This window comes from Coffea eugenioides, chromosome 6 (assembly GCF_003713205.1).
Source record: "Coffea eugenioides isolate CCC68of chromosome 6, Ceug_1.0, whole genome shotgun sequence".
In the NCBI taxonomy this organism is placed as follows: Eukaryota; Viridiplantae; Streptophyta; class Magnoliopsida; order Gentianales; family Rubiaceae; genus Coffea; species Coffea eugenioides.
In genome coordinates, this window is record NC_040040.1 from 22,111,618 (window position 1) to 22,138,310 (window position 26,693).

Below are 26,693 nucleotides of genomic sequence, written 5' to 3' on the forward strand. Positions count from 1 at the left end.
TTATGTGTATACTTTTTTATATAATATATACTCATACATATACATATATTTAATTTCACTAACTTTATATTTTCTATGTATATTTATTTGTATCTTATATCTATAAAAAAATCTATGTGTATGTGTACATATGCACACACGAACACACACACACACACACATATGTGTATAATATTTTAGGTTAAAATCTTTATTCAAGCAAATAACAGATATTATAACAGCATGACGATTACTATCTTTCCTCGACATGTACTATCACAAAGTATACACTCCTATCTAACACCGAATTACAATAGAATGATAAATTGCAGTTGCAAGACAACAATATGAAAATTTCATCTTGAAGACGATCAACTCACAACTAATTGTTCCACTTTTACTTTAACACACCAATTAGTATAATGATATCTAATTCTATTCTCCCTACTTCCAGACCAAATACATGATATTCTATTCACCCCACTTCCACACCAAATATATGATATACAAATCATTAATAGAGATATCATATAAGAACAACGAATGCATGCCTTCTCAATTATTCAGCATTTGTCAATAAATGAAAGCACATACAACATCTTCATATTATCTTATTATCAATAGTGAACGCATATGTCAAACATCCACTCCAATGAAACACGATAAAAACTCATTACATAAAGACCATGGGTAACCCTACACAAAGAGTGGGGTAAAACCAACAAGCATATCTTTTAAGGGTCATTGTTAGAGTTAACCTCTACATAAGGTACATTAGGATATGTAAATAATTCCAAGTAAATAAGAAGGCCAATCATCAAAATTGGGACTAGCAAAATCACCATCTGGGACGGAGAAAGCGAAGCTATGACGACCCCACCTAGCTGAAATTTTCACTAAACAACCCAAAACTAGAAAATCATCCATAATATTCCAAGATTCAAAGCTTCTATAGCATATTTAGCAAGATTAAGGTAAAGACAAGAAGTGCATGAACTTATACCTTCCAAAACCTTCTTGAAAGTGAAGAACCAAGCTACTTCTTCCAAAACTTTCACCACACCAAACTTTCTAAGCACCAAGGTGAACGTTTAATCGGTTTAGTTTTTGTGGTTCAACTCAAACAAGGCTGAATGAAGATGTAGTTGGAGGTTTCTTCCCTCTTGTTTTTGTCTCCCAAAATTTCGGCCACCATGAAGGAAAATGAAGAAAAATGAGCCAAGAAGAAAGATAAGAAGAAAGAAAACTCATTTGATCAAACATTTCCTTGATTGCCGACACTTGGCAACTCAAGATTCTTTCTTTTTTTTTTCTTTTCTCACCTTTCTTTAGTCAAAAATGGTGGTTGACTTAAGGGTTAATTTTGGGAAAATTAAATGAAATAGAAACAAAAAAATTAGAAAGTATTGGTCAAGCGGTATACTTAACCGGTAACAAACGGCGCATGTCGGTTCAAGCCTATTTTCCTTAACTTTCTTGTACTTTTGTTTTAAATTATGATTCACTAACTTATTATTAACACTTCTAATCACACACTTTCTCTTACCTAATACTCACTCTTATCCATCAAATTTAGTGCACACACCTCACCAATCGATCACACTACCAAAATGCACCAAAACCCTAACTTACTCTAATTTTAAAAGTAAAAGTAAGCTAAGTGTGAACTAGAGTGTATTGCCCTCTTGTATTTATACTTTTCGTTGATAGGATATATTTTAACATTTGATGCTGTAACATACGTTTGGCTTTTGGGTTGTAAATAAGTTTACATTTTGGTTGAATTCTAGAACTTAAATGTTATTTTGGAGACTTGAATGAGTAATCTTGAGAGTTGATCGAGTGAGTGAGTGAATCCTGGCGAGAGTTGGGCAGGCGGTCTGCCAAACCCTTGGATACGTCCTAGGGGGAAGTGGGGTCGTCACAGGAGGCACCGCCACTGGCATCAACACCAAAGATAAAGTCATAACCATCACTATGGCCATCACTAGAGCAGTGAGGTTTCTTGCCATACTATTAAACTATCAAGAAGAATATATTTGAAATTCATTCTAAAAGCTATTCTAACTCTTTAATCAACTCTATAATATATACTGATATCAGTCCCTTTACAAAATTTGATTGAATTTTGATCGATTTGATGTAGAGTAAAAAGAGTGGAGAATGATCTGAATGAATAAGGGAAGGGATGGAAGGTAACAGAATAGATGTTGTAGATTTAAGCGTTAAGTTTTAGGTTTGGTGGGTTTTGTACTGTAGTCAAGTAAACACCTCACGTGGGAAGCCGAACAAGTAAGAACATTGTACTTTAGGGGTGGATCCAATGTACCAAAGGGTTTCTGCATAAATTCTTTAAAGAAAGAAACAAGAAACACCTACTACTTTATGCATTACTTTAAACAACTTTCAAATTTATTTTTGTCCTACTTGGCAATAGGTTTGTGTGCTTATTTAATTTTCTATTTTTGCTCCTATTTTTATTTTTTATTTAAATCTCATTCGGTCTTTTAAAGGGTCAAAAGACCGGGAGAATTCAATTTTATTCTTCCTCCTATCCATTATTTTTTATTTAAACCTTAGTCACTAAATTTACTCCCAATTGACCTATGTAAGTAGCCTCCATGATTGGACCTGTATCCAATGCTGAGTGTACAGATTGTCCCTTATATTTTTTTCTATCATTTATTTCCTTCTTGGTTTTTATGTTATCATAATTACTATATTCTTTCTATTAATTGTGGTTAGGACCAATTTTCCAAAACACTTTTAGTTCACTACTAAGTCTCTTCCTTTTAATTAATTTCTAATATTTCACAACTCTTTGCTTTATGTGAATTTAGACACAACTTTCTCTCCCGTTCCTTCACAAAAATGTTTCTCTCATCTTTAATGCTTCCATTTTAAGTTTAGTTTCACTTCACTGCTCTTTCTCTTTTTAGTAATTTACCATTCGTCCATTCTATTGTAGTTTTCATAAACTTCTTTTATGTTCATCCATTAATACTTTTCTTGTACTTAAGCATTTATTCTCACACTTTAATATTTTAGATCATGCAAATTTCATATTGGTTGCTATAAATTATTTTCATTTCTTCACAACTTCTATTTTTCTCCTTCTTTCTCACATTTATGACTCTGCATTTAATATTAAACTTATTCTTGGATGTAAAAGCCCCAGTTATATAAATGTTGCCTATTATTATTTTTTAGCCCTTTACTGTTATACTTAAAATCAATCAATTTACAGCATCGCTTGGATCTTCTCTTATGCTTTAGGCCAAGTCAAGTGAAAGATGATCAAAACATTGACTTAGTTTGGTGTTTCAGCATTCCTAAGGTTCCATTCATCAGAGCCATGCCTATTACATAGTTGACACCGGCTGTGAGTTGTGTCAAGTTAAATTTTGATGCAACTGTCTGTAGTGGAAAGGCTTTAGGAGAAGGAGTTCTATGTAATGCTGAGGGAGGACTAATCTTCACATACTGTATTTACTTTCTATTGTACTACTATGCCTGCTAACAAGTATGGTTGTATTAATAAAGCATAATTAAACTTAATACAAAGGATATATACCATAGGAAATGACAATTAACTCTTAGAGCATCCTCTCCAAATTTTTTTTTAAAATAGTTCTTTTATAATATAATACTTGTATCAATTTTGTATACATATGTTGACATATTGGTGGTTGTGCCTTAAACACATTAAACTTTAACAAATGTGTTTAGCACCCCCATTAGTTAATTTAACTCTTTCTATTTTTCTATTATTTTATTTTCCTCTAGTTCCCTTGTATAGCGAAAAACTTCCCAACGATCCATTTATACTAAAAAAATTCTTGTTTTCCTATCCACTTCCAATTTTCTAAAAAATAAAAGAAAAACCTTTCCTTTTCACGTATTATTAGTTCTACAAAAATAGAACATCTATAGTTTGTAAATTTCCACCATTATCCAATATATGCAAATCAAACAAGTACGGAATAAGTTACATATAAAATAATAAAGCTTTCATTTTTCAAAAAGGCTATTCTATTGATATATCAAAATCATACCAATTGGTTCAAACCAAACAAGTCTCATATGAAAAGATACAAAAACAAACTCTCTCTATCTACTTACAACCATTGATTATGAAAAAGATATAGACAAATCGCATATATTGAGAGCAACCTTTGATTTGAGCGTGTGATTATGATGTTACATTTCTTCTAATATTTTCGACATTCTGTAAGGATTTGACAGTCATTATTGCAAGGCCCTACCTAATTTTCCCTTTCTTTAACATAATCTAGTTTTTTATCAATTTTTTTAGTTTCATGACAACAATTAATTGATACTTAGACCGTGTGTAAATAACTAACAGAGATTATTGTCCCTTCTGATCAATAGGTTCTGGCTCTACAACTAGTAATGTATTATACCAAAATAATATATTATAGCTCTTAACATATTGGGATATGTCTTATGTCGGTTTCATGTACTTTTGCACCACATCTCGATTTTCTATATTTTGAAGGATCAGTATCACTTGCGCAACTTGAAAGCACAAAGCACGGATCACTACAACTTTTGGCATAGATTACATATCATAATAACTAGTAAGTTTTTAGGTTCATGTAACATCTTTGTACTTGTCCATGCCCACTAAATAGGTTACATAGCCTAACTAGAATTATTTGTAGGACATTTGCAGCAGGCCTGTGTCAGAGATCAATCAGTACAATTTAGCAAGTTGTCCACCTATACATATAAGACAACCTTTTTACCTAATAATCAAAGTATAATGAACCAAGCAAGAAAAGCATTCTTGGTTGGATTTTTTAATGAAAACTTGTTTAATGCTACAATGTTGTGCAGAAAAAAAGAAAGTTTCAAGTGGAATGAAAAAAGCCAACAAATGACTAAAAGCATGAGCATGACGGCATCCCAATTTTTTCTTTTTTTTGTTTTATGCTTAGATTGTGGCTACAGCTCCTTTTATATTTTCAATTTAGTTTCAGAGGAAGATGTAACTGTTCTTAATCCAAATGTTGGAAAGTTCTTAGATTTCTTTTAAAAGATAGATTCATCTTGTCCAATGCTGTGGGAACATATGGAGAAAAGGCCTTTGCAAGACTTGGAGCTACTACCAATATTTGAAGACCCAAACTGTATTGAGCAATCAGACTAGTTAAAAACATGGACCAGTTTGCTTTCTAGTGTGATTAGGTCCTAAAATTTAGTAGTGATAAAATCTGGTTAATTTGGATTCAAATGAAAAAAGCATCTAGTTTAACTGCAGAATGTTTGAATCAAAATAGCTTTGAGTTAATTGATTGGCTCATTGCTTAATTTCAATCAAGCTAATAAATTTTCAAAATTTGCCAACTAAACTCATTCAATGACATCCCAAATTTAACCTGATCAATCACAATCCCCAATTGACAATACCATTTACAGCTTTTGTTCCACTTATCTCCCTCAATTTGTTTTACTAGTTCATGTTTTTTGGCATTTTGTTCTTTTATCATGCGCATCATATAGATTAGAACCATATAGTTTTGAGTAAAAAATCTTAGGAGCCTTTAAACTATTGTTGTTCTCTACTTTTGGTACCTCATCTAAATTTTGTTTCTGATTGGCCCTTAAACAATTAAAACTGCACACTTTAAAGATTTTCGGTGACTTTAGGCATAAATTTCCCTGAATTTAAAGGGCATTTTTATCCATTCATAATTGAACCTTCGGGACTAGCACTAGAAACCCTCAAAAGAGGTAACTCTTAAATTTTTCTTCACAGGATTTATGAAAAAAAATCTAATATTGGTATGCTTAAGAAATTGAACGGTTACCTCTTTTGAAGGATTCTGATGCTAGTCCCGAAAGTTCAATTATGAATGGATAAAAATGCCCTTTAAATTTGGTTAAATTTATGCCTAAAGTCACTGAAAATCCTTAAAGTTTGCAGTTTTAATAGTTCAAGGGTCAATCGAAAACAAAATTTAGATGAGGGGCCAAAAGTAGACAATGGCAATAGTTTAGGGGCTCCCCAGGTTTTTTACCCTATAGTTTTTGAATGGTTGAAACTAGGAAATAATTATTTGTACAACTCTTTCACCATTTATTCAATAAAAGTTATTTTTAAGGTTTTAATAAACAATATTTAAGAAGATTAGAATGAGGATTGAAGTGATTATTTCTAACATGACAATGAAGCCTCTACAACCATCTACATATTTTATATGCTTAATAACCATTAACTATTTTTATGACGTATTTGTCATGCCAACTTTTCAACCAATAATCTGTTGATCCAATCATTTTTCATGTCAATGAATGATTTGAGTTTCAAATCTTTGCTTGCAATCATCACCTTATTAGCACTGTGCTCTAACCAATTTAGCTAATAGGCCAAGTCATTGAATGATTTGTTTTTCTATTTCTCTTTTGCTGGTTAAAAGGTGAATGTGAAGATACAATCAGTATGTGCATTTACTCAAAGAGTAATTTATTCCATATTAACTAAGTATAATTTTATTTCCATAGATCATCATTTACCAAGAACCAATTTAGATTGGTATTTACTTCTTCTAACTGCTACGGGTCATCGTTAGAGTTAACCTGCACATAAGGTACATCAGGATACGCAAATGCAAAGTAAAGAAGAAGACCGATTATCACAATTGGGACAAACAAAATTACCAACAGAGGCGAAGGAAGTTGTGGCATCACCATTGGCAACAACACGAGAGATAATGTCAAAGCCACCATTATGGCCATCCCTAGTGCAGTGAGGTATCTAACCATATCATTCAATTGTCAAGGAGAACAAAGTTGAAATTCATGCCAAGGGCTATTATGGTTCTTTAATTGATTATGCAATGTATAAACGTTTCTTTTTATTTAGAAAAGTCAATTGACTTTTAATGGAGTTGATGTAGGGTAAAATGAGTAGGGAATGATCTGAATGAGGATGGAAGGTGGAGAGGAGTTGGTAGATAGAACTGATACTATAAAAGAGAAGTTTTGATAGACTTGATGTAGGCATTACATGTTTTATGCTTAATGGGTTTTGTAACGGATGGCCTAGTTAAGCAAACATGTCACTTAGCCAGTCGAAAAGGTAAAGACAAAATCTAAGGTGGATTCATGGTACCAAAGGGTTTTTGTATAAATCCTTGAAAAAAAAAAATAGCATCTTCTTCTACTGCCACCTACTTTTGAGTGTGTTTTTGTCACACTTGGCAATAGGTTTGTTTGCTTATTTAATTTGATTTTGATCTTTAGTAAGGAAGAGGGAGTGAGGATATATATCCCTCATCTATTCTCCAACTACCTTAATTGATTTTGTTGAAGTATCGACTTCAATAGTAAAAGTCTTACACTTGGACCGGATGTGTATCATTTGATTCTTGATTTCCCATATCATGATGGATTACTATCATAGTCTTTCCGCTCTATCCTTATCTTGTATATATTAATTATTGATTTGGCTAACAGGTGCCCATGGACTCATTAAGAGAGTTCGAGGTGTTCATATTTTGGAAAAATATAATCAATACATGAAAGTGTCACAATTCAGGGGTGCATAAAAGTTAGTGTGTGTTTTTTACATGTTAACTTAAGTGTGATACCTATTACAAAAATCCATTAACAAATTACTTTGGTACATTTTTTAGTTCTATCATTATCTCGTTTACACTAGGTCTAGAAGAAAAGTTAGGGTTAAAGGGTTTTAGTTAATTATCATCCTTTCTTGCTTTCTAATGCACTATAATTACTATTGATAAGTATGGTTACTTTAATAAAACATAAGCTTCCTAATTTAAAATTTTATATTTTTCAAAATTACCCTTGTTAATTACTAAGGCTATAAATGATAGGAGATCACAATTAATTCATATAACATTCCCTCGAATTTATTTTATAATTCTTTTTGGTAAGTGGCAACTTTTTCCACACATCCTAAAACATATTAGAGATTGTGCCTCAAATACACTAAACTTTAATAAGGGGTGAGGCACCCCCATTAGTCAATTTATCTCTTTTTCCATTTTCTCCAGTTCCCTTATGTGAATAGAACTTCCCACTGCGTCCAATTTAATTCCTTCATTTCCTCTTAATTATCAATTTCCCAAGCAAAAAATATTTTTTGTTCACTTTCTTGTTAACAAAAATAGCACTAACATAGTATTTTCACTTGTGTGTAATATATTTGACATGAACAAATAAGGAATAAGTTACCAGTTTTGGTTGATGTATTTGTAGGCAATCGAGTTACCCTCCAGGAGGCTGGAGAACAGCCGTAAGTGGAAGTTTAGGAACCATAAATTTAGAGGACACAAATAACATAGTGCTATTGCATACATGTATATGATGATGTAGAAAATTGAAAGTATATTAGCTGCATTTTAATGGTTTAGAACTTAATGTCCAGCCCCCTAAAGTAACTTGAAAAGATGTTTAGACCTATTAAGGCAGGAGAGTATACCATAGAAAGTTGAAAAATACATATATAAACTTGGTTTACATAATTACTCGTAAACCATGTGATATATACAACAACTACATGTATGTAATGACGTGCGGTGATATAAGAAAAGTAATTTTGGGTAATAATCACTCATATGACTTTTGCATTCACTGCATGGTCTACCCATGAACCAAGTCATATTCTTGCCAAAAAAAAAACAATTGGAATAAGGCTTTGTTGCCAAAACATTTGATTCCTTACTCTCCACCCCTCCCCCTCCCCAAAATAAAGGACTCTATGTGGATTAAGTGGGTACATTTGTTAAATCCTTTTGGCCACTGTTGAAGATATGTGATTATAGAAAGATTTGCTATTGTAAATATTAGGAAAGATTAGATTAGATTTGTTTTGATTATAGTATCAGATATTAATTAGGTAATAGATTGATTTAGACTAACATGATTTTAGAATCTAAATTAGGTTATACTTATGTGTATATATATTTGTACATTGTGTAATCCAAAAATATGAAGAAGAGTATTTTCTCTCCATTTTTTCTTAGTTTTCATGGTATCAGAGCTTTAGACTTTGTTATCAGTTTATTTTTTGACGTGACCCTATTGAGTCACTTTTAGTTCTTTCTTGTGTGAATTATAATGGCAGATATGAAAGGTAGTAGTAGAAAGATGAAAACAGCAATTTCTGATGTTATTCCTACAACATCAAAGATTACTGAACACAAATTGAGTGAAAAAAAATTTTTGGATTAGAGTAAAACTATTCGGATATATCTGCGTAGCATTGATAGAGATGATCATCTCACTGATGACCCACCCGTTGATGGGGAAGAAAAGAAGGTTTGGCTAAGGGAAGATGCAAAATTATTTTTGCAGATCCGAAACTCTATTGATAATGAGATAGTCAGTCTTATCAATCATTGTGAGTTTCTTAAAGATCTTATGGATTATTTGGCCTTTTTGTATTCTGGTAAGGGTAATTTAAATCATATATATGATGTTTGTAAGAAATTTTACCGTCCGAAAAAACAGCAGAGATCCCTTACAGAATATTTTATGGATTTTAAACATGTGTATGAGGAATTGAATTCTCTCCTTCCTTTAGTACTGATGTAAAAACTCAACAGTCTCAACAGGAACAAATGGTTGTAATGAGTTTTCTTGCAGGATTACCAATTGAGTTTGATGCTACTTGAACACAAATTCTCTCTAGTCCAGAGATTGTTTCCCTCCATGACACTTTCACACGAGTGTTGAGAATCGAGGGATCTTTGTCTACTTCCAATATTACTAGTGCTCTCGTGAGTCAAAGTGGAGCTGGTCGAGGAAATAATGGTAGAAACAGTGGCAAAAATGGGACTGGTGGGGTTGCTGGTCATGGACAATACAACTCAAATCAACGAGTCTGTTATCACTATAAAAAACCAGGGCATACCATACGTACGTGTTGGGACCTTCATGGTAGACCTCAACAGCAGCTCCCGTTTGCAAATTTCGCAATTCAGGAAAACAATTATGTGTCTTCTGACAAATTCATACTCATCTCTGCTGATGAATTTGCCCGCTTTACTGAGTTCCAGGCCTCACAAAAATCTGCTAACCCATTTTCTAGTACCAATCCTCCTTCTATTGATCACTCAGGTAACTACTACATGTCTTGTGTCATCTTCTAACAAATGGGTTATCGATTCCGGTGCAACAGATCATATGACCAGTAATAAAGATATCTTCTCCTCTTTTAATCCTAACAAAGATCATCCGAATGTTACTTTGGCTGATGGGTCATGTGCTTCAGTTGTGGGTTCTGGTGTAGCAATTCCTATGTCATCTATCCCCTTATATTCAGTCTTATGCTTACCTAATTTTTTTTTTAATCTATACTCAGTCAGTAAAATTACAAAAGCTCTCAAGTGCTCTGTCTCATTCTTTCCTGAATATTGTGTTTTTCAGGATCGTATGACGGGAAAGATTATTGGTAAAGGACGTGAGTCTGGCGGCCTATATACACTTGAAACCCCCTCATTGAAAGTGCCGAAACCTATTGCATGTTCCTCTACCTTGACTCCTCTTGAAATTCACTGTTGTTTGGGTCATCAATCTCTACCCACCTTGAAGAAGTTGTGTCCAAGTTTTCAAAATTTATCCCATTTAGATTGTGAGTCATGCCAATTTGCCAAGCATTATCGTTTGCCCTACTTGCCTAGAGTCAATAAACGGGCTACATTCCCTTTTAAATTAGTGCACTCTAATATTTGGAGCGCTTGTCCAATAGTATCTAAGTTTGGTTTTAAGTATTTTGTCACTTTTGTTGATGACTACTCTAGTGTTACTTGGTTATATTTAATGAGAAGTCGTTCATATTTATTTAGTATATTTTGTTCCTTCTGTACTGAAATAAAAACACAATTCAATGTGCCTGTCCGCATTTTGCTAAGTGATAATGCAAAAGAGTACTTTTCTAAACCCTTTAATTCGTATATGTCAGAAAATGGAATCTTTTACCAATCCTCATGTCCTAACACACCACCACAAAATGGTGTTGCTGAAAGAAAAAATAGGCACTTATTAGAAGTTGTTAGAGCCCTTCTATTTCATATGAAGGTTTCTAAGCAATTTTGGGCAGTGCTGTTTCAACAGCTTATTTTTTAATTAATCGCATGCCATCTTCTGTGCTTGCTGGTGAGATTTCTTATTCAATTTTATTTCCAACCCAATTTTTATTCTCCATTGAGCTACGTATATTTGGGTGTACTTGTTTTGTTCGTGATACCCGTTCTCAGGTGTCTAAATTAGATCTCAAATCTCTCAAGTGTGTGTTTTTGGGTTATTCACGTCTTAAAAAATGGTATAGATGTTATTCTCTAAGTTTATATCGTTATTTAGTCTCTGCTGATGTTACATTTTTTGAGACACATCTATTTTTTTTTGAGTCTGATGTCTATAGTAGTCAGGGGGAGAAAGATGATATTCTAGTCTATACTGTTACAACAACTGTTCCTACCAGACCACCGATCACTCAAGTGTATTCTTGTCGTTCTCAGCACATAGACTCACATCCTCCACCATCTTCTCTGTCTACAGATCCGAGTCCTGATCCACCGCTTCCTCAGTCTCTAGATTCCAGTCTTGATTTGCCTATTGCTTTAAGAAAAGGTAAAAGAGAGTGCACTTACCCAATTTTATCATTTGCTTCATATGACCATTTGTCTCCCTTCTTGCGTTGTTTTTACTGCTGCTTTAAATTCAATATCTTTTCGTCAACGCTTATCTGAGGATTTGGAACATCTGGTTGGCGGGCTGCTATGGAGGAAGAAATGATGACCCTAGATAATAATGGTACCTGGAACTTGGTTCATCTACCAACAGGTAAAAAATCTATTGGTTGTAAATGGGCGTTTGCTGTTAAAGTCAATCCTGATGATTCTGTTGCTCGCCTCAAAGGTCGTCTTGTTGCAAAAGGGTATGCTCAGACATATGGGGTGGATTACTCAGACACGTTTTCTCCAGTAGCAAAACTTACCTCTGTTCGATTATTTATTTCCCTTGCTGCTACTAATAATTGGCCTTTGTACCAATTAGATGGTAAGAATGCATTCCTTCATAGGAATTTGCAAGAGGAAGTTTATATGGAGCAACCACCTGGATTTGTTGCTCAGGGGGAGTTTGATAAGGTTTGTAGACTCCGGAAGTCATTATATGGTTTAAAACAAAGTCCTCGTGCTTGGTTTGAGAAATTCAGTGAGGTGGTTCAAGAGTTTGGCATGAAGAAGCATAATTCTAATCATTCTGTCTTTTATCAACAATCTAAAGTTGGTATTATTCTATTAGTGGTTTATGTTGATGATATTGTTATTACTGGTAATAACAATGCAGGTATTACAGCCCTTAAAAATTTTCTTCAATCGCGCTTCTAGACAAAAGATTTGGGTATGTTGAAATACTTTTTAAGCATTGAGGTTACAAGGTATCTTCTTATACCAAAGAAAGTATGTCCTTGATCTTTTGAAAGTAACAAGAAAGTTAGGTGCTAAACCATGTAGTGCACCAATGATTCTCAACATGCAACTTACAGCAGATGGTGGGGAATTATTCTTAAATCCTGAAATGTATCAGAGGTTAGTGGGAAAATTGAATTATCTTACTGTGACTCGTCCGGACATTGCATATCCGGTTAGTATTGTGAGTCAATTTATGTCTTCACCAAGAACCACCCATTGGGCAGTTTTAGAGCAAATCTTACGTTATCTTAAAGGAGCTCTGGGACGTGATTTACTGTATGGTAATAATGGCCATTCTCATGTTAAATGCTTCTCAGATGCGAATTGGGCAGGTTCTAAAATTGATCGAAAATCTACAACTGGATATTGTGTCTTCGTTGGAGGTAATTTGGTATCGTAGAAAAGTAAGAAACAAAATGTAGTATCTCGCTCTAGTGCAGAGTCTGAATACCGGTTTATGGCACAATCCACTTGTGAGCTTATATGGATACACCAATTATTATGTGATGTGGGAATCAATAATTTACTTCCAATGAAGTTATGGTGTGACAATCAAGCTGCCCTTCATATAGCATCAAATCCAGTTTTTCATGAGAGAACAAAGCATATCGAAATTGATTGCCATTTTGTTCGTGAAAAAATTCAGCAAAACTTGATCTCAACCAGTCATGTGAGAACTGGAGAGCAATTAGCTGATATTTTCACTAAACCTCTAAATGGTCCGAGAATTGATTATATTTGTGGCAAGATGGGCATGTTTAACATCTATGCTCCATCTTGAGGGGGAGTGTTGAAGATATGTGATTATAGAAAGTTTGCTATTGTAAATATTAGGAAAGATTAGATTTGATTTGTTTTGATTATAGTATCAGATATTAATTAGGTAATAGATTGATTTAGGCTAGCATGATTTTAGGATCTAAATTAGGTTACACTTGTGTATATATATATTTGTACATTGTGTAGTCCAAAGATATGAATAAGAGTATTTTCTCTCCCTTTTTTCTTAGTTTTCAGTCACTATTCAAATTCCTACTAGTGTTCACGGAATATGGGAATGATACTTCATTTAGGACCTATTGTTACATTTCTTTTGAGGTAGGGAATGGTGAAAGTATATAACTTTGATCTGACCCTTGGCATCCAATCAACATTTTCTCTAAATATTTTGCTCCTTTATTGCTGAGCTCTGTTGGTTGTCATAACCACTCTTTATTCTCTAGCATTATATATGATATATAGTCTACAAAATTGGCCTATGGGGAGGAGAAGAATCCATGAAGTGATAAAGTTTATGCAAGCAAGGATTCTTAGGGTTGGCTTGTCAATGCCCATTGGTGATTGAATAATCTATCCAAACTCAATTCTTGGGACCTAGTGGAACCAAATACACGTGTCTTCTACCATGTTGCTACTAAAACAGTTTAATTTTTATTGTTTCAATGACCTTTTATGTATGATATTTGGAAGCAAATCTAGGCTTTGAATCTAATCTAAACAAGGAGCTTATCCATCACCTTTCGACATGCAAATTAGGAGCTAAGCATTTCATCAGATTGTGAAGTCAATAGTATAAGGTTTAAAGAGTGTGCATCTTAGCAAGAATTGGGAGTTAGGCATTTTACCATAATTTGATCAAGAAAAACTTTTGACTTATTAGTACTATTTTGTGTTTCAATTACTTGTTTAGTAGCTACTGTTTACATTATTCGTTAAGCCTTTGTACTCACTTCTTTTCTATATCAATAATGCAACATAGTTAACATAAAAATAATCAGTTGCACTTTCAAAGTAAGAAAGAAAAGAACAAAACAAAACAAAAGACCTCATTACATCAACAACATTGAATTTCAGTTGCATAGGGACCTAAGTCTACGTTATGCCACATAACCAGGGATAATTTACATACCTTTTCGAATAGAGCTTTCTATAAATTCTAAAAGAATTTCATGGTTTAAAGAAATTTAAGTTTTAAGTGGAAATTAACTTTTGCACTACAACTACATCATAATAATTCTTTACTGAGAAATTGCAAAATGCAATACTTGGAAATTAACTTTTGCACTATAACTACGGGTGCATTTGACAAAACTAAAGCTTGAAAACTAAAATCTAAAATCTAAAATTTGAATCTATTAAGTTATTGAATAGTCTAGTATTAAATTTGATAAATTTGAGTGTATACCACATTGAGTAATAAGTGAATAGCTTATCACTTATTTTTGGAACCAAGTTTTATCTAGAAAATTCAGTACCAATTAATTAATTCAAATGTTCTATTTTTTGTTATAAAACGCAACTAAACCTATTAATTTTAAATACTAAATTGAGTTATTAAACAAGACCTACATCATAATAATTCTTTATTAAGTAATCACAAAGTGCAATATTATACTTGATACTTAATGTTGATAGAATAATGAAAACTCAACCCCAAAACACTTATTAGTCCTTCTTTCTTTTCTTAAACATGATTTTGTTTTATGTAACACTAAATTTTTTTAGATCGAAGTGAACCAATTAGAACATTTGACAGTCTAAATAGAGAAAAGAATAAATGATAGCTAAAAAATACAATGGACAATATACTTGGCCCAGTCAAAGACATTGAAACAAAATTATTAAATTACATCACAAACACATTTTTCAATCACATTTTTATCATTCTAAACACTTTTTTATACAGACGGGATCCTCTGTCCAATTTTCTGTGTCCAATTTCCTGTCCAACACAAAACTACGTAGTTCCACTTATTCTTGTGGCTGACGTGGCACATAAAAATAAATGCCTGTTTGGCTCAAGCACCAATCAACAGCCCTGTCAAATTGTAACCATTCACCGTGAATTCCTCCAAAGCAAACCACTAGCCTAACGGAAAGACATAGCAAAATTTGAGACATACAGAGAGACAATCAAATCCCTGGAAGTACAAAGCAAAATTTGCAGCTGGGCCTAACGGAAAGAATAATCTAAAAAATTGGTGAAGGAAAACGAATTGTCCTTCTCGCTTTCTTTGAAGGAAAACAAATTGTGTTTTAACATTTTCAGATAGAAAAAGTGTTTCTTGTACCTTTTGCAATCTATTTTTTATTCTGGTAAATTGATTTCTCTTTTTGTTTTTTAAGTAGAATTATGTCTTCATTGATACAGTGTTCATTTAATTTATAATCCATCTCTTGGGGAAATATGGTTAAAAACTGACACATTTCATTGGCTTGGTTGACAAAGTTGCTAATTGAATGAAAAACCATGTGATGGATAAAAATTGAAATTAAACCTTTAAACATCATGGAGACCTCTGCTATTTTAAGATGTAATAGCTATTTTATGTTAAGGCTTATGTCTAATTCACACAAATGGTAGACATTTCTGCTGTGCCGATTGTTCACGATTGCATTGCAATTGCAAATTCACAATAGCGGTCACGTGTAGCATTAGATAGAACTAATGGATTATTCATCCAAAGATCTGGTTCTGTGCCCAAGATGTAGTAGTCTCAAGTATCATATTTATTGGTTGATCTGCATGCAAATACTATTCGGTCTACTATCACGTTGAACAGCTTGTAAAAGGAGATTGGAGTTTTTGATAGAGTACTGTGTAAATGTCTTGAATATTGACAAGGGGGTAGCGTAGGTGTGTTTTTGTTTCTAGTTTTTACATTTTATTGGTAAAATGTGCTATTGTTGGTTTAGCGTAATGGACAGAAAAATGGTGACTAGGCATTTATGAAGCTAATGTATTAAATAGGAGCTGCAGAAAATCAAAGGCTGTAGATGTAATTGACTGAAAATGCAGATGGACAATTCTGAAATTTGGTGCTTGTTTGGCTAATGCGTTTTCATCCTTGTTCAGCTCTAAATCCTTTGCCTTGGGAAGTAAAAATTGTTTGCAATCTTTTTCATGTTGTTTCTGCTGACAGGAGCCGCAATTAACTGCCTGCCAGATGTTTGATGTGTACTCAACACCATTTTACTTGTGACCTTTTTAAAGTGGAGATTGCCCCGGAGGTCTCTTCAGGTTGTTATATATAGACACAAATGTTTGCTTGGAATATTCTTTCTTTTTTCCTCAATATCTTTCCTTGTCTATCCATAGATTTGGAGATGCTGTAAATATACATCAGGGATATGTTTGGAAACTGTAACGTAGCTAGTTTCAGTGGGCAGTGGATATGCAAAACAACAGTAGAGTGATTCCTTTTTATTCACACTGTGGGTTCATTTAGTTTCAGTAGGAGATCAGATGAAGAAAGTGGAAATCAAATTAGTGTCAAGCCAGAAATATTATTAAACATTTGTGATCTGCTATGCTTTTGCGTTTAGCACCACCCGTATAGAATAAAGTAAATTCTTGTAACCTTTTCCCATAACTATCAAAAATAGATAACTAGAATAATGGTTCTTGAAGTTCCAACTTGAAATGAAAAAGTTATCTCTTTAAAGATCCTGAACATTTTTGCCACCTTGACATGGAATTTGACACCAATATAAGATGCCACCTTGACATGGAATTTGACAGCCACTGTAGTTATTGCATCTAACACCAGCAACGGTTGTTTCAGTAACACGGCCATCACTTACACTTGCAAAGCTAATCACATTGTTATGTTCCCCTAAGTTGTTCTTTACTAAACTTTCAACGCCACGTGCTTGTTGTTCCTATAACCAAAATGAATAATGATAAATACAATATTGCATTAGATACATGTTAGTAAATATGGCCATAAACTATGAAAAATTCTTTGGCTAAGAAGCCAAGATACCTCCAGTAACCTAGTCATACTGATTGAATGTTGTGCATCCTTTTTTAAATTTTCAACATTCATTGATTGACTTGAATCAACCTACCAATAAAAATTAGGAAAAAAAATAAATTTACAACAACATCAATATAATCAATGCATCATATATAGATAATAGATTGGAAACTTTAGGTAAAGAATTATACCTGTGTTGATGATAATGGTGGTCCTGAGGTTGTAACTTTTGCACCACCTCGACTTTTATTTGTTGATTTTCTCTTATTTGAAACCTTTTCTAAACTACTTCTCAACCTTTTACCAGAAGTAGTTTTGGCCTTAGCTTTGATCCCTTTGATTTTATTACCACTTTCTTCACCAACTGCTTTCCCGGATTGGCTCATGCGATTAGTAGTTTCATTTGATTTTTGAGAGGCTACTTCATCCTGTAATTTTGCATCCACCTCTTCAAGCACTTAAGAAGACTATCTTTTGCAATTTTGTATGTTTCCTCTGTTTCCGCTGCTCGTGTAGCTAATTGAACATATATCCTGCACAATTCTCTATACCGCATGCTTGAGACCAATTTAGGATCTAAATTGTTGGTGTCAACAGTAGAATCTTCATCTCCAAAAAATCCAGTTTTTGCTTTGCGTGTCCATCTCTTTAATATGTATTCACTTGGAATCTTGACAATATTTCTCATCATAAAAACTTTCAAAATATGAGAACAAAAAATTCCAGTAAATTGAAATTTTCTACAACTGCAATCAAACTTGTCATTTAACAAGTCATGAAAAACAGTATGATAGTAACCTTTTTTAAAAAGGGTAATCTCATACTTTCTCACAGATTCAACTTCACCACAATCATGAAATTTAGCATCTAAAGACTTGCACCATTCAGTTTGAAAGCACTTGAAAGCTTCAGGCGTGTAGATATTTGCTGCATGTTTCAAGAGCTCACAAGGATACTGTAATGCTAAAAAGCTTATATTTGCCCTAAAATCAGCTTTTAACTCTTCATAACGGCGATCTTCAAGTAGCCTCTGAAAATGATTAAAAAACTCAAGAAAATTGTGTTTATAATTCACATACCTTTTGAGGACACTGTTCATACTCTCACTTCTTTGAGTTGTAGTCATGTCTGCACAAAAATATTGGCGCCCATATACTAATGCCCACTTCTCCTTTATTCTGAATAATCGTTTCAACCAGTCATTATTTTGAAGATCATATTTTTCTAACATTCTGTTCCATTCTGCAACAAAATCTTCTTCTTCCTCGAAATCATATATGCATGTACTAAAATCATGAGCAAAACTTTTGAATTCAGTAAAAACACTACTCAAATGAATGGCAGCATTCTGATAGATGTGCCAAATACAAAGGCGATGATGTGTGTCAGGCCATTTAGAAGCTAATGCCTTAGCCATTGCTGCATCTTGGTCTGTGAGAATTGTCATAGGCTTTTTCCCAGACATAGCTCTAGTAAAAGTATCAAATAACCACTCAAAAGTCATTGAAGTTTCGTCATATAGCAAAGCAGCACCAAAAATAGTAGTTTGCTTATGATGGTTTACACCCACAAATAATGCAATTGGTCGGCCTTCTTTATTTTTCCTGTAAGTTGTGTCAAAGCAGATAACATCTCCAAAATTTGCATAATTTGCTTTCATCTTTCCATCAGACCAGAATATGTTAGTTATCAGATCATCTTCATCAACTTGTATCGCATAAAAAAAATTAGGGTCCTCAAATTGCATTTTTTGTAAATATTCAAGAACCCCTCCTGTATCCCCTATCTTCACATCTCTTGTTCTCTTAGAACGCAAATAATTTTTATAATCTTCAGGAATAAAACCTACATTCTCTCGTCCACCAGCTTGCCTAGCCATAAGCGCATGAGCTACTTTTGGTGCTATTCCGACATTATGTGCCATTTCAATGTCAACAGCTAAGTTAGAAGTAATACTCCTGTGGCTTCTATATAGATGAGTTTTATTTGGACTTGAAAGGTAATGATTATGCTCTACCACAAATTCAATCACACGGAACTTGCCAGTTTGGCGACTATTAACTTTCATTCGTGCCAAACAACCACACCTTGTTTCTGGGCGAGGGGCTTTCACGCTACCATCTCGTTTATCTTTTCCCCGTTTTCCTTCAGCGCTACAACAAAATGTCCTAGCAATCAATTTGCCATACTTGTCATTGTGGCTTTTACTTTTTCTAACACCAAATCCAACTAGTTTGGCATATGCCAAATAGTATTGCCAAGCCTGATCTTCAGTTTCAAACTCCATGCCTATGTGTGGAATCGTTTCATTAGGGATAGATGAGTGGATTTTATTCAAGTCCTTAACAGAGTTGAGCCCACTCGTCTCCTCAATATCATGTATGCTACCTTCATTAACAATGTCAAAGTCCTCCTCTTGCTCTTTGAATTCTTCAAAGTGTAATTGACGGCAAGGTGAAGGTTTGCTTCCCATATAACTTGAGTTTAGAGCCTAATATATATAACAATTTATTTTTTTGTTAATATTTAAAAGTGCAAGAACAATTTACATATCATCAAAATTTAATAGGCTAACACTAATAAATAATTAATCTTATTTTATATTAAATAAGATATTATCCACCATGTTTGGTTCATGGTCCAATTCAAGTAATTAAATGATCTTTAAGAACCATATTGAACCATTGAAGCATTAGATGCACTAAAATTTCCAAACTATGTATCTAATGTCAAAAAAATGTTTAATGAATTTTCTCCAGTCCTATATTTGATAAATTATAGTGGCTACTATCTCATGCTTGAAAATCCATATTCATAACCAAAAGAGATAAATTAAGTATTCACTAACATGGAATATATGATTAAATATGAGACATACAGAGAGACAATCAAATCCTTGGAAGTACAAAGCAAAATTTCCAGCTGGGCCTAACGGAAAGAATAATCTAAAAAATTGGTGAAACGAATCTGCATTAAAGACACTGTAGTAACTTCATATAAATTGTAGACAAAAAACGGCATAAAGACAACAGACCTACTATACCTTCATGGGTCCCTACTACATAGATGAAAGCCGGCATAAAAAACTTATAAATTGATGCCAAGCAAAGGAACAAACGAATCTGCATTAAAGACACTGTAGTAACTTCATATAAATTGTAGACAAAAAACGGCATAAAGACAACAGACCTACTATACCTTCATGGGTCCCTACTACATAGACGAAAGCCAGCATAAAAAACTTATAAATTGATGCCAAGCAAAGGAACATCCACAACTGATACATCGTAAGTCAGCCAGAAACAATTGTGCAGATGAATATTATTTTTTTTCTTACCATCGGCAAAGAAGTCCCAAATCTTCTTGACGCTCACGGCAACAGGTCTTGGGAATTGTTATGGTAGTAATAGGATTTTGGGAATTGTAATAAAGATATGTAAATAAAGGAAATCCAAAAAAGAAGAGAGATCCAAAAGTATAATGGAGCGAAACAGGCATTTATTTTTATGTGCCACGTCAGCCACAAGAATAAGTGGAACTACGTAGTTTTGTGTTGGACAGGAAATTGGACACAAAAAATTGGACAGAGGATCCCGTCTGTTTTTTATATCGCATACATCATATCATAAAAAATGATATAGTGCTATCCCAATTTTTTTCCCAAATAGTCCTCTGTCCAAACACGCTCATTATTTCATGATAATAGGTTGTTGCCACCGCTCCAATGTCAGACTTTTCTGGTTGGTTCTCGGTCAAATGGATTACAATTGGCATGTATGTTTCACTTTAATTAATGTGGACTTATCTTGTTATCTGTTTTTTTCTAATTTCAAAGAAGCAAAGAATTCTATATATTTAAATCATTGTTGGCTTGCTTGCATTAGTTAAAAAGTTTTATTGAAATTTTTGGTACGGTCACTCACGATTCACTAAGTACATAAGTCATTGGGGACAAAAACTTAGGTGGACCCAATCTATGTGCATCTAGTAGTTCCAAATTTACCATACCATCTCACCAACTCAAGTATTGAAGATGTGACAAAATTTGGTCACTAGATCTATAAGATCAGGTTTACTCAAGTTTTTGTTGATCATTGGGAAGAAATCTATTTTGTTTCAAATGTCAATACTCCAAAAACAATAGGATGTGGGAACATCTAGAGTCTAATGACCCTTTTTACCCCATTCAAGGTATTAATTATGCACTAAATAATTTGTTTTCACTGCATATTTCAAGTGTCATAAATTGATAATTAATACTCTTATGAATTATTAATCCAATAGTAGATTATTTAAAAGGGATAAATTTTTAACATGAAATTATAAACTTTTACATCTAAATTAATTTTCCTAAATGGGAGAGGATAAATCCATGGCGTTGCATCCCAAATCTGCACTTTTGATACATTGATGACTTTTAGAATTAGCATTAAAACTTGTACAAAATGTGAATTTAGTATAAAGGTATGTGAATTTAACCCCTCCCCAAATTAATTTATAGCACATGACATTAATTTCTAAACATCTTTAGTGCACATGACATAGATATCAGGTTGTGTTTTTGAAATATTTTCCTATAAGTACATGAGTCGGTTGTGTTTGTACTATTTTTGTAATTGCACAATAAAATATACAATGGAGAAGATAGGAGACTTTGAAGTTATGGGTCACAAAGTATGATTGATAACTAAAGGTAAGAACATGTATCGGGACAAACTAATAACTTCGGATTAATTCTAATGCGATATAGATTTTTCTGCCTTCATTGTGATAGATGGGGATGTGAATTAATGTCATAACAACCTTGAGTTGATCTAAGGAAATAAAATAGTATAAACTGTATAAAGGAATGACCTAAAAGATCATTCCAAAGTATTTGGTGTTTAACAAATATAGTATATTTTTGTTGTTTCTTTTGTTGCACCTCTCTACAGTTCAGATATCTCTGCAGTTCAGATATCACAAGAATTGAGCATTGTAAGTATAGAATTTGACCAGGTTTTGTCATTGACACCTTAATTCATATCTCAGACTACTTTTTAATTAATTAATAGATTAACATTTTCATAGGAAGCAACTTTTTATTTTACACCTGCACCAATGTAATCATAAAGATTTAAATGCCGACAAATAGTAAAGCATTGAGAAACTAGGATTGATTATTTCACATACAAATAACTATTTTTGGATGTATAAAGAATGACAAAACCTAAGTAATCGAAGAGTCGATACAAGTAGTAATTAAGTGTTTCAAACACATCTCTATTGCTTTAAAAATTAAATAAACAACAACTTGCTTTATCTCCAAATGATAATCATTGCTCTTTTTTCTATTATTGGTTTAGCTTTTCTTGAATTAATTAGACTTTAAAAAGAAAGCAATTTGACCTTAAAAATTGAGCTACAATAATTTTGCCTTTGAATAAAAGACACGAAAAAACAATGTCATGATCATTTCATTGATCTATTACCTAAACTGAAAAGAAATATTAAATTTTGGTATCACAATCCAAGTTTATATTTCAAATTTGAACCTTGTCTAGGTTCAGATGTGTTTATGTTGGGCCAAATTATTTACTAATATTTAGACAATCCTTTACACGACATTACTGGAAGAAAAATCTCCATTATTTCTTTTATGCTATTATTTCCATCCATCAGTTCATTTCTTTTTCTTTGGCTCAAACTTCATTGGCAGTAGAGGTAGTAATAGGTAACCTAGTTTCAGGTCATTTTCATCTAACTTCTGTTTCAACCCATTGAGCAACAAAACTATTCATCTTTATTCTACGTGAGATTGAAAACCGACAAGCAAAGGCCACGAAAAATCCATGCATGAGAAACAACTGATCGGTTCTGTATGCATGCATCTTCTTATGGATTAATCACATCAAAATCATATCAGATATGTTCAATAAAAATAGGAATCTTAGCCAAATCCAATGCAAAGAGACGGGATTTCGTACTATTCATAAACAAATTAGAAATGTAGTTTATTGATTGCCTTTTTATGCATTTTGACATTTTTGAATGAAAACACAAGTAAGGTTATCTATATTAACATTGTTGTTTTTTGGTCCAAAATTGTTCAAATCAAGATGAAATGCGACGGATCCAGCCCAAAACAATATCTAGATTCCCATCTTGGGCTCTAATTAAAGAACAAGGTTATGGCCCAAAACAAGAATCGTCCTAATTCGAGACATCTTCAAGGCCTATTGAGGTCATCTATGCCATTCGTTTGGTAGATTCTATTCTCTTTGGAGAATTACATATTTAGAGAGTTTTTCTCTTTACATTTGATACATCTACAAATTAATGGCTTATGCAACGGAATTTCTTCAGAGGAATAAACCTGCCTCCTTTTTACTAGTTAATTCACTTGATTTTTCTCACTACAATCCATTTTAGATAGTTGAGCCATTTTTTGGCACTAACCGTAGCTAAATTTGATCTCTTGATATTTTTTTACTGTGTTTACTCTTAACCGAAGCGAGCAACAATGCTATTTTTAGATACTCTATCAAACTAGTCTCACTAATAATTTTTTTTGGGCCGCTTTTGTATTGTATTTAACTCACCTTTTTATTGTACCAATTTAATAGATTACAACCGATTCAAAGTATAATTAACCCTAATTCAATCCACAATCTTCCCTCATATTTGGTAGGACAAATAAATTCACAACATTGTGAGACTTGAGTTTAGGATCCCTAGTTCCTGCAACCTTAATTTTGACTAGTAGATTAAGGCCTCAATAGAAATTATTGTAATATCATTTTATAGTGTCTTTCTATATAGGGTTTGGTGCTAAATTTTCTTTTCATAATTTATTTTTCAAGTTTTAACCTCACAAAAGTAAAGATTTATTAAAGACAACCACAAAAGTTTTGTAACTTTTAATAATTTCCACTATTTTAACTTCCAAGAACTTCTCTTTTTCTTTTGTTTGTTTGCAAAAACAAAAATCATAACTTTTTTCCTTTTGTAACAAAAAAATAAAACTTCTAATAACTTCCACTGATTTTTAAAAAAAAAGTAATTTAATTTTATTCTTAGTTTGATTATCTGTAAGGTGTGTTTTTCCCACTAGTCTATACTATATATAGGGGAAGACGTTGGGGTTGGTATAAACTTTGTGTCACTTTATGTTATTCTAAAAATACTCTTTAAAGTTTGTTTTTAAACTATTTGCATTTCTTCTTTTTCCCTATTATAATTTTAAATACAATAATTTCCTCCAAAGAAAATGTAGAAATTATAGATTTTTCAAGCAAACACGTACATATTTACAATGATATGTGATAACTTAATATGAAAAAGATAACCATATATATTTTTTTGAAATAAGCACACATCTAGGGTATGGCACAAGCATTAGTCATTCTATATATAAAGCATGAGGAATGGATTTGGTGTTAAAATTTTTTGTCATCTTTTTTTTTTTTTTACCCTTACAAAGGTAAAGATTTGCTAAAAATAACAACTAAAGTTCAATAACTTCCAATAAATTCTACAATTTTAACTTTCGATAACCTTTTTTTTTTGCAAAATGAAAAATTCATATATCTTTTTTTGTTTACAACAAAAAAAAACTTTGAATGACTTCTATTTGTTTTAATAAAAATAACTTAATCTTTTTGTCTTAATATGCACACCCATAGGGTGTGCTTACTGACTAATATTTTTATATATCAAGCATGAGAAATGGGGTTTGGTGTTAAAATTAGATTAATATTTTTTACACTATTAGTTTTAGATGAATGATAACTATGTAAAATTTGAATTTAAAATCTAACTTTTACGCATGTGTTATAGATCTAATGGTACTAGTGTATACATTATCATTGTATATAATGTTTACTCGTTAAAATTTTGTGTCTTCTTTTGATTTTTTAACTTTACCCTCACAAAAATAAAGATTAAATAAAGATAACTACTTAAGTTTAGTAACCTCTAGTAAATTCTACTTCCAATAACTTTCTTTATTGTTTGATTGCCACAAAAATCGTAACTTTTTTTTATTTTTCAAAACAAAATTTCTCATAACTTCTATTGATTATAATATAATTAACTTAATTTTTTTTTTAATTTACACATACTTGTTCCACTAGTCTTTCTATCTACTAGTGTTCAAGGCACACACACATGTATGTACAACTAATAAAGGAAATTAGTGCTAATTTTTTTTGATATATTTGAAATCATTAGTTTCATGTTGTAATAGTAAATATATAGAAAGTTTACTAAATAAAATGTATAAACAAATGATTATTTAGTAGTAATTCATAACCATAATTAATAGTTGCTAATAAAAATTAAGGTTTACTAAATAAGTTGAAAAATAAATATTAAGAAATACATATTATTTGGAAGAAGGATATATTCGAAATTGGAAGTGGGTAGTTATCAAGGGTAGTTTAGGAAGAACATAAAGCAACACAAAAAATTTATACAAACCCCTCTCTCTCCCTTTATATATAGTAGTGATCAACGCATACTCGATGTGTGTGCAAGTGATACAGAAAAAATCTTCAACTGAACTTTCATTATTTGACAACAAAATCTAATAGTAGTAAATTTAAAAATTTAATACAACAAAATATCATAAAAATCAAACAAAAAAATAAATCAAGCAATTATTTGTAAGCGATTATGTTAAGTGATAACCATATATTCCATCGGATGTGTGATGGTAGTGGTTGAGTTAAAGTGATTAGTGGTGAGAAGTTGTTGGAAGGATAAAAAATTAATTCTAAAATGACAACATTGTTTATACGAAACCAACTTCTCCCACTTTATTATTGTAGCGATTGTGTTAAAGGCACACCCAATGTGTATGCAATTTAGAAATAATTATTAATTTTTATGAATATGTTACATTTTTACAAAATTAAATTTTATATAAATTCTTCATGAAAAAATTGTAATTTATTAGTAATTTTTAAATATAGTTATAGTTAATTTGGTGATTACAATATTTAAGGGAGTTGTGGGAGATTATATTAGAAAATGTGATTAGGTAGTTAGGGTAAAAATTGATTTTTCTAAGGGCAAAATTAAAGGTTCAAAAAATGACACAAAATATTTACTTCAATTACCACCTCTCTCCCTTTATTATTGTATAAACTAGTGTTAAGGGAATACCCAATGTGTGTGCAATTAGAGAATATTTAAAATGAATCAATTTTGTATAAATTTTGTTTGTTACGTTTTAAAAATTTTATATAAAATTTTCATGAAAGAATTTTGGTTTGTATGGTTATAGTAATTTGATAGTTACAATATTTAGGGTGGTTATGAGTAGTTATGTTGGCAAAATGTGATTAAGTGATTAGGGTAAAAATTAATTTTTATAAGGATAAAATTGAAAGTTAAAGATCACATAAAGTGTTTACACCAATTGTCATTACTCAGGCGTTGTGTATTGTATAGATTAGTATTAAGGGCACATCCAATATGTGTGCAATTAGAGAACAATTAA

At 32.3% G+C, this 26,693-nt stretch overlaps 1 protein-coding gene across 1 annotated transcript; it reads right to left on the reverse strand.

The window, feature by feature from the left end:
* Positions 1-17,627: 17,627 nt before the first annotated feature.
* Positions 17,628-19,682, reverse strand: LOC113773850 (protein FAR1-RELATED SEQUENCE 5-like). Its single transcript, XM_027318453.1, has one exon. It carries the CDS (start codon positions 19,680-19,682, stop codon positions 17,628-17,630), a length of 2,055 nt encoding a protein of 684 aa, XP_027174254.1.
* Positions 19,683-26,693: the final 7,011 nt, after the last annotated feature.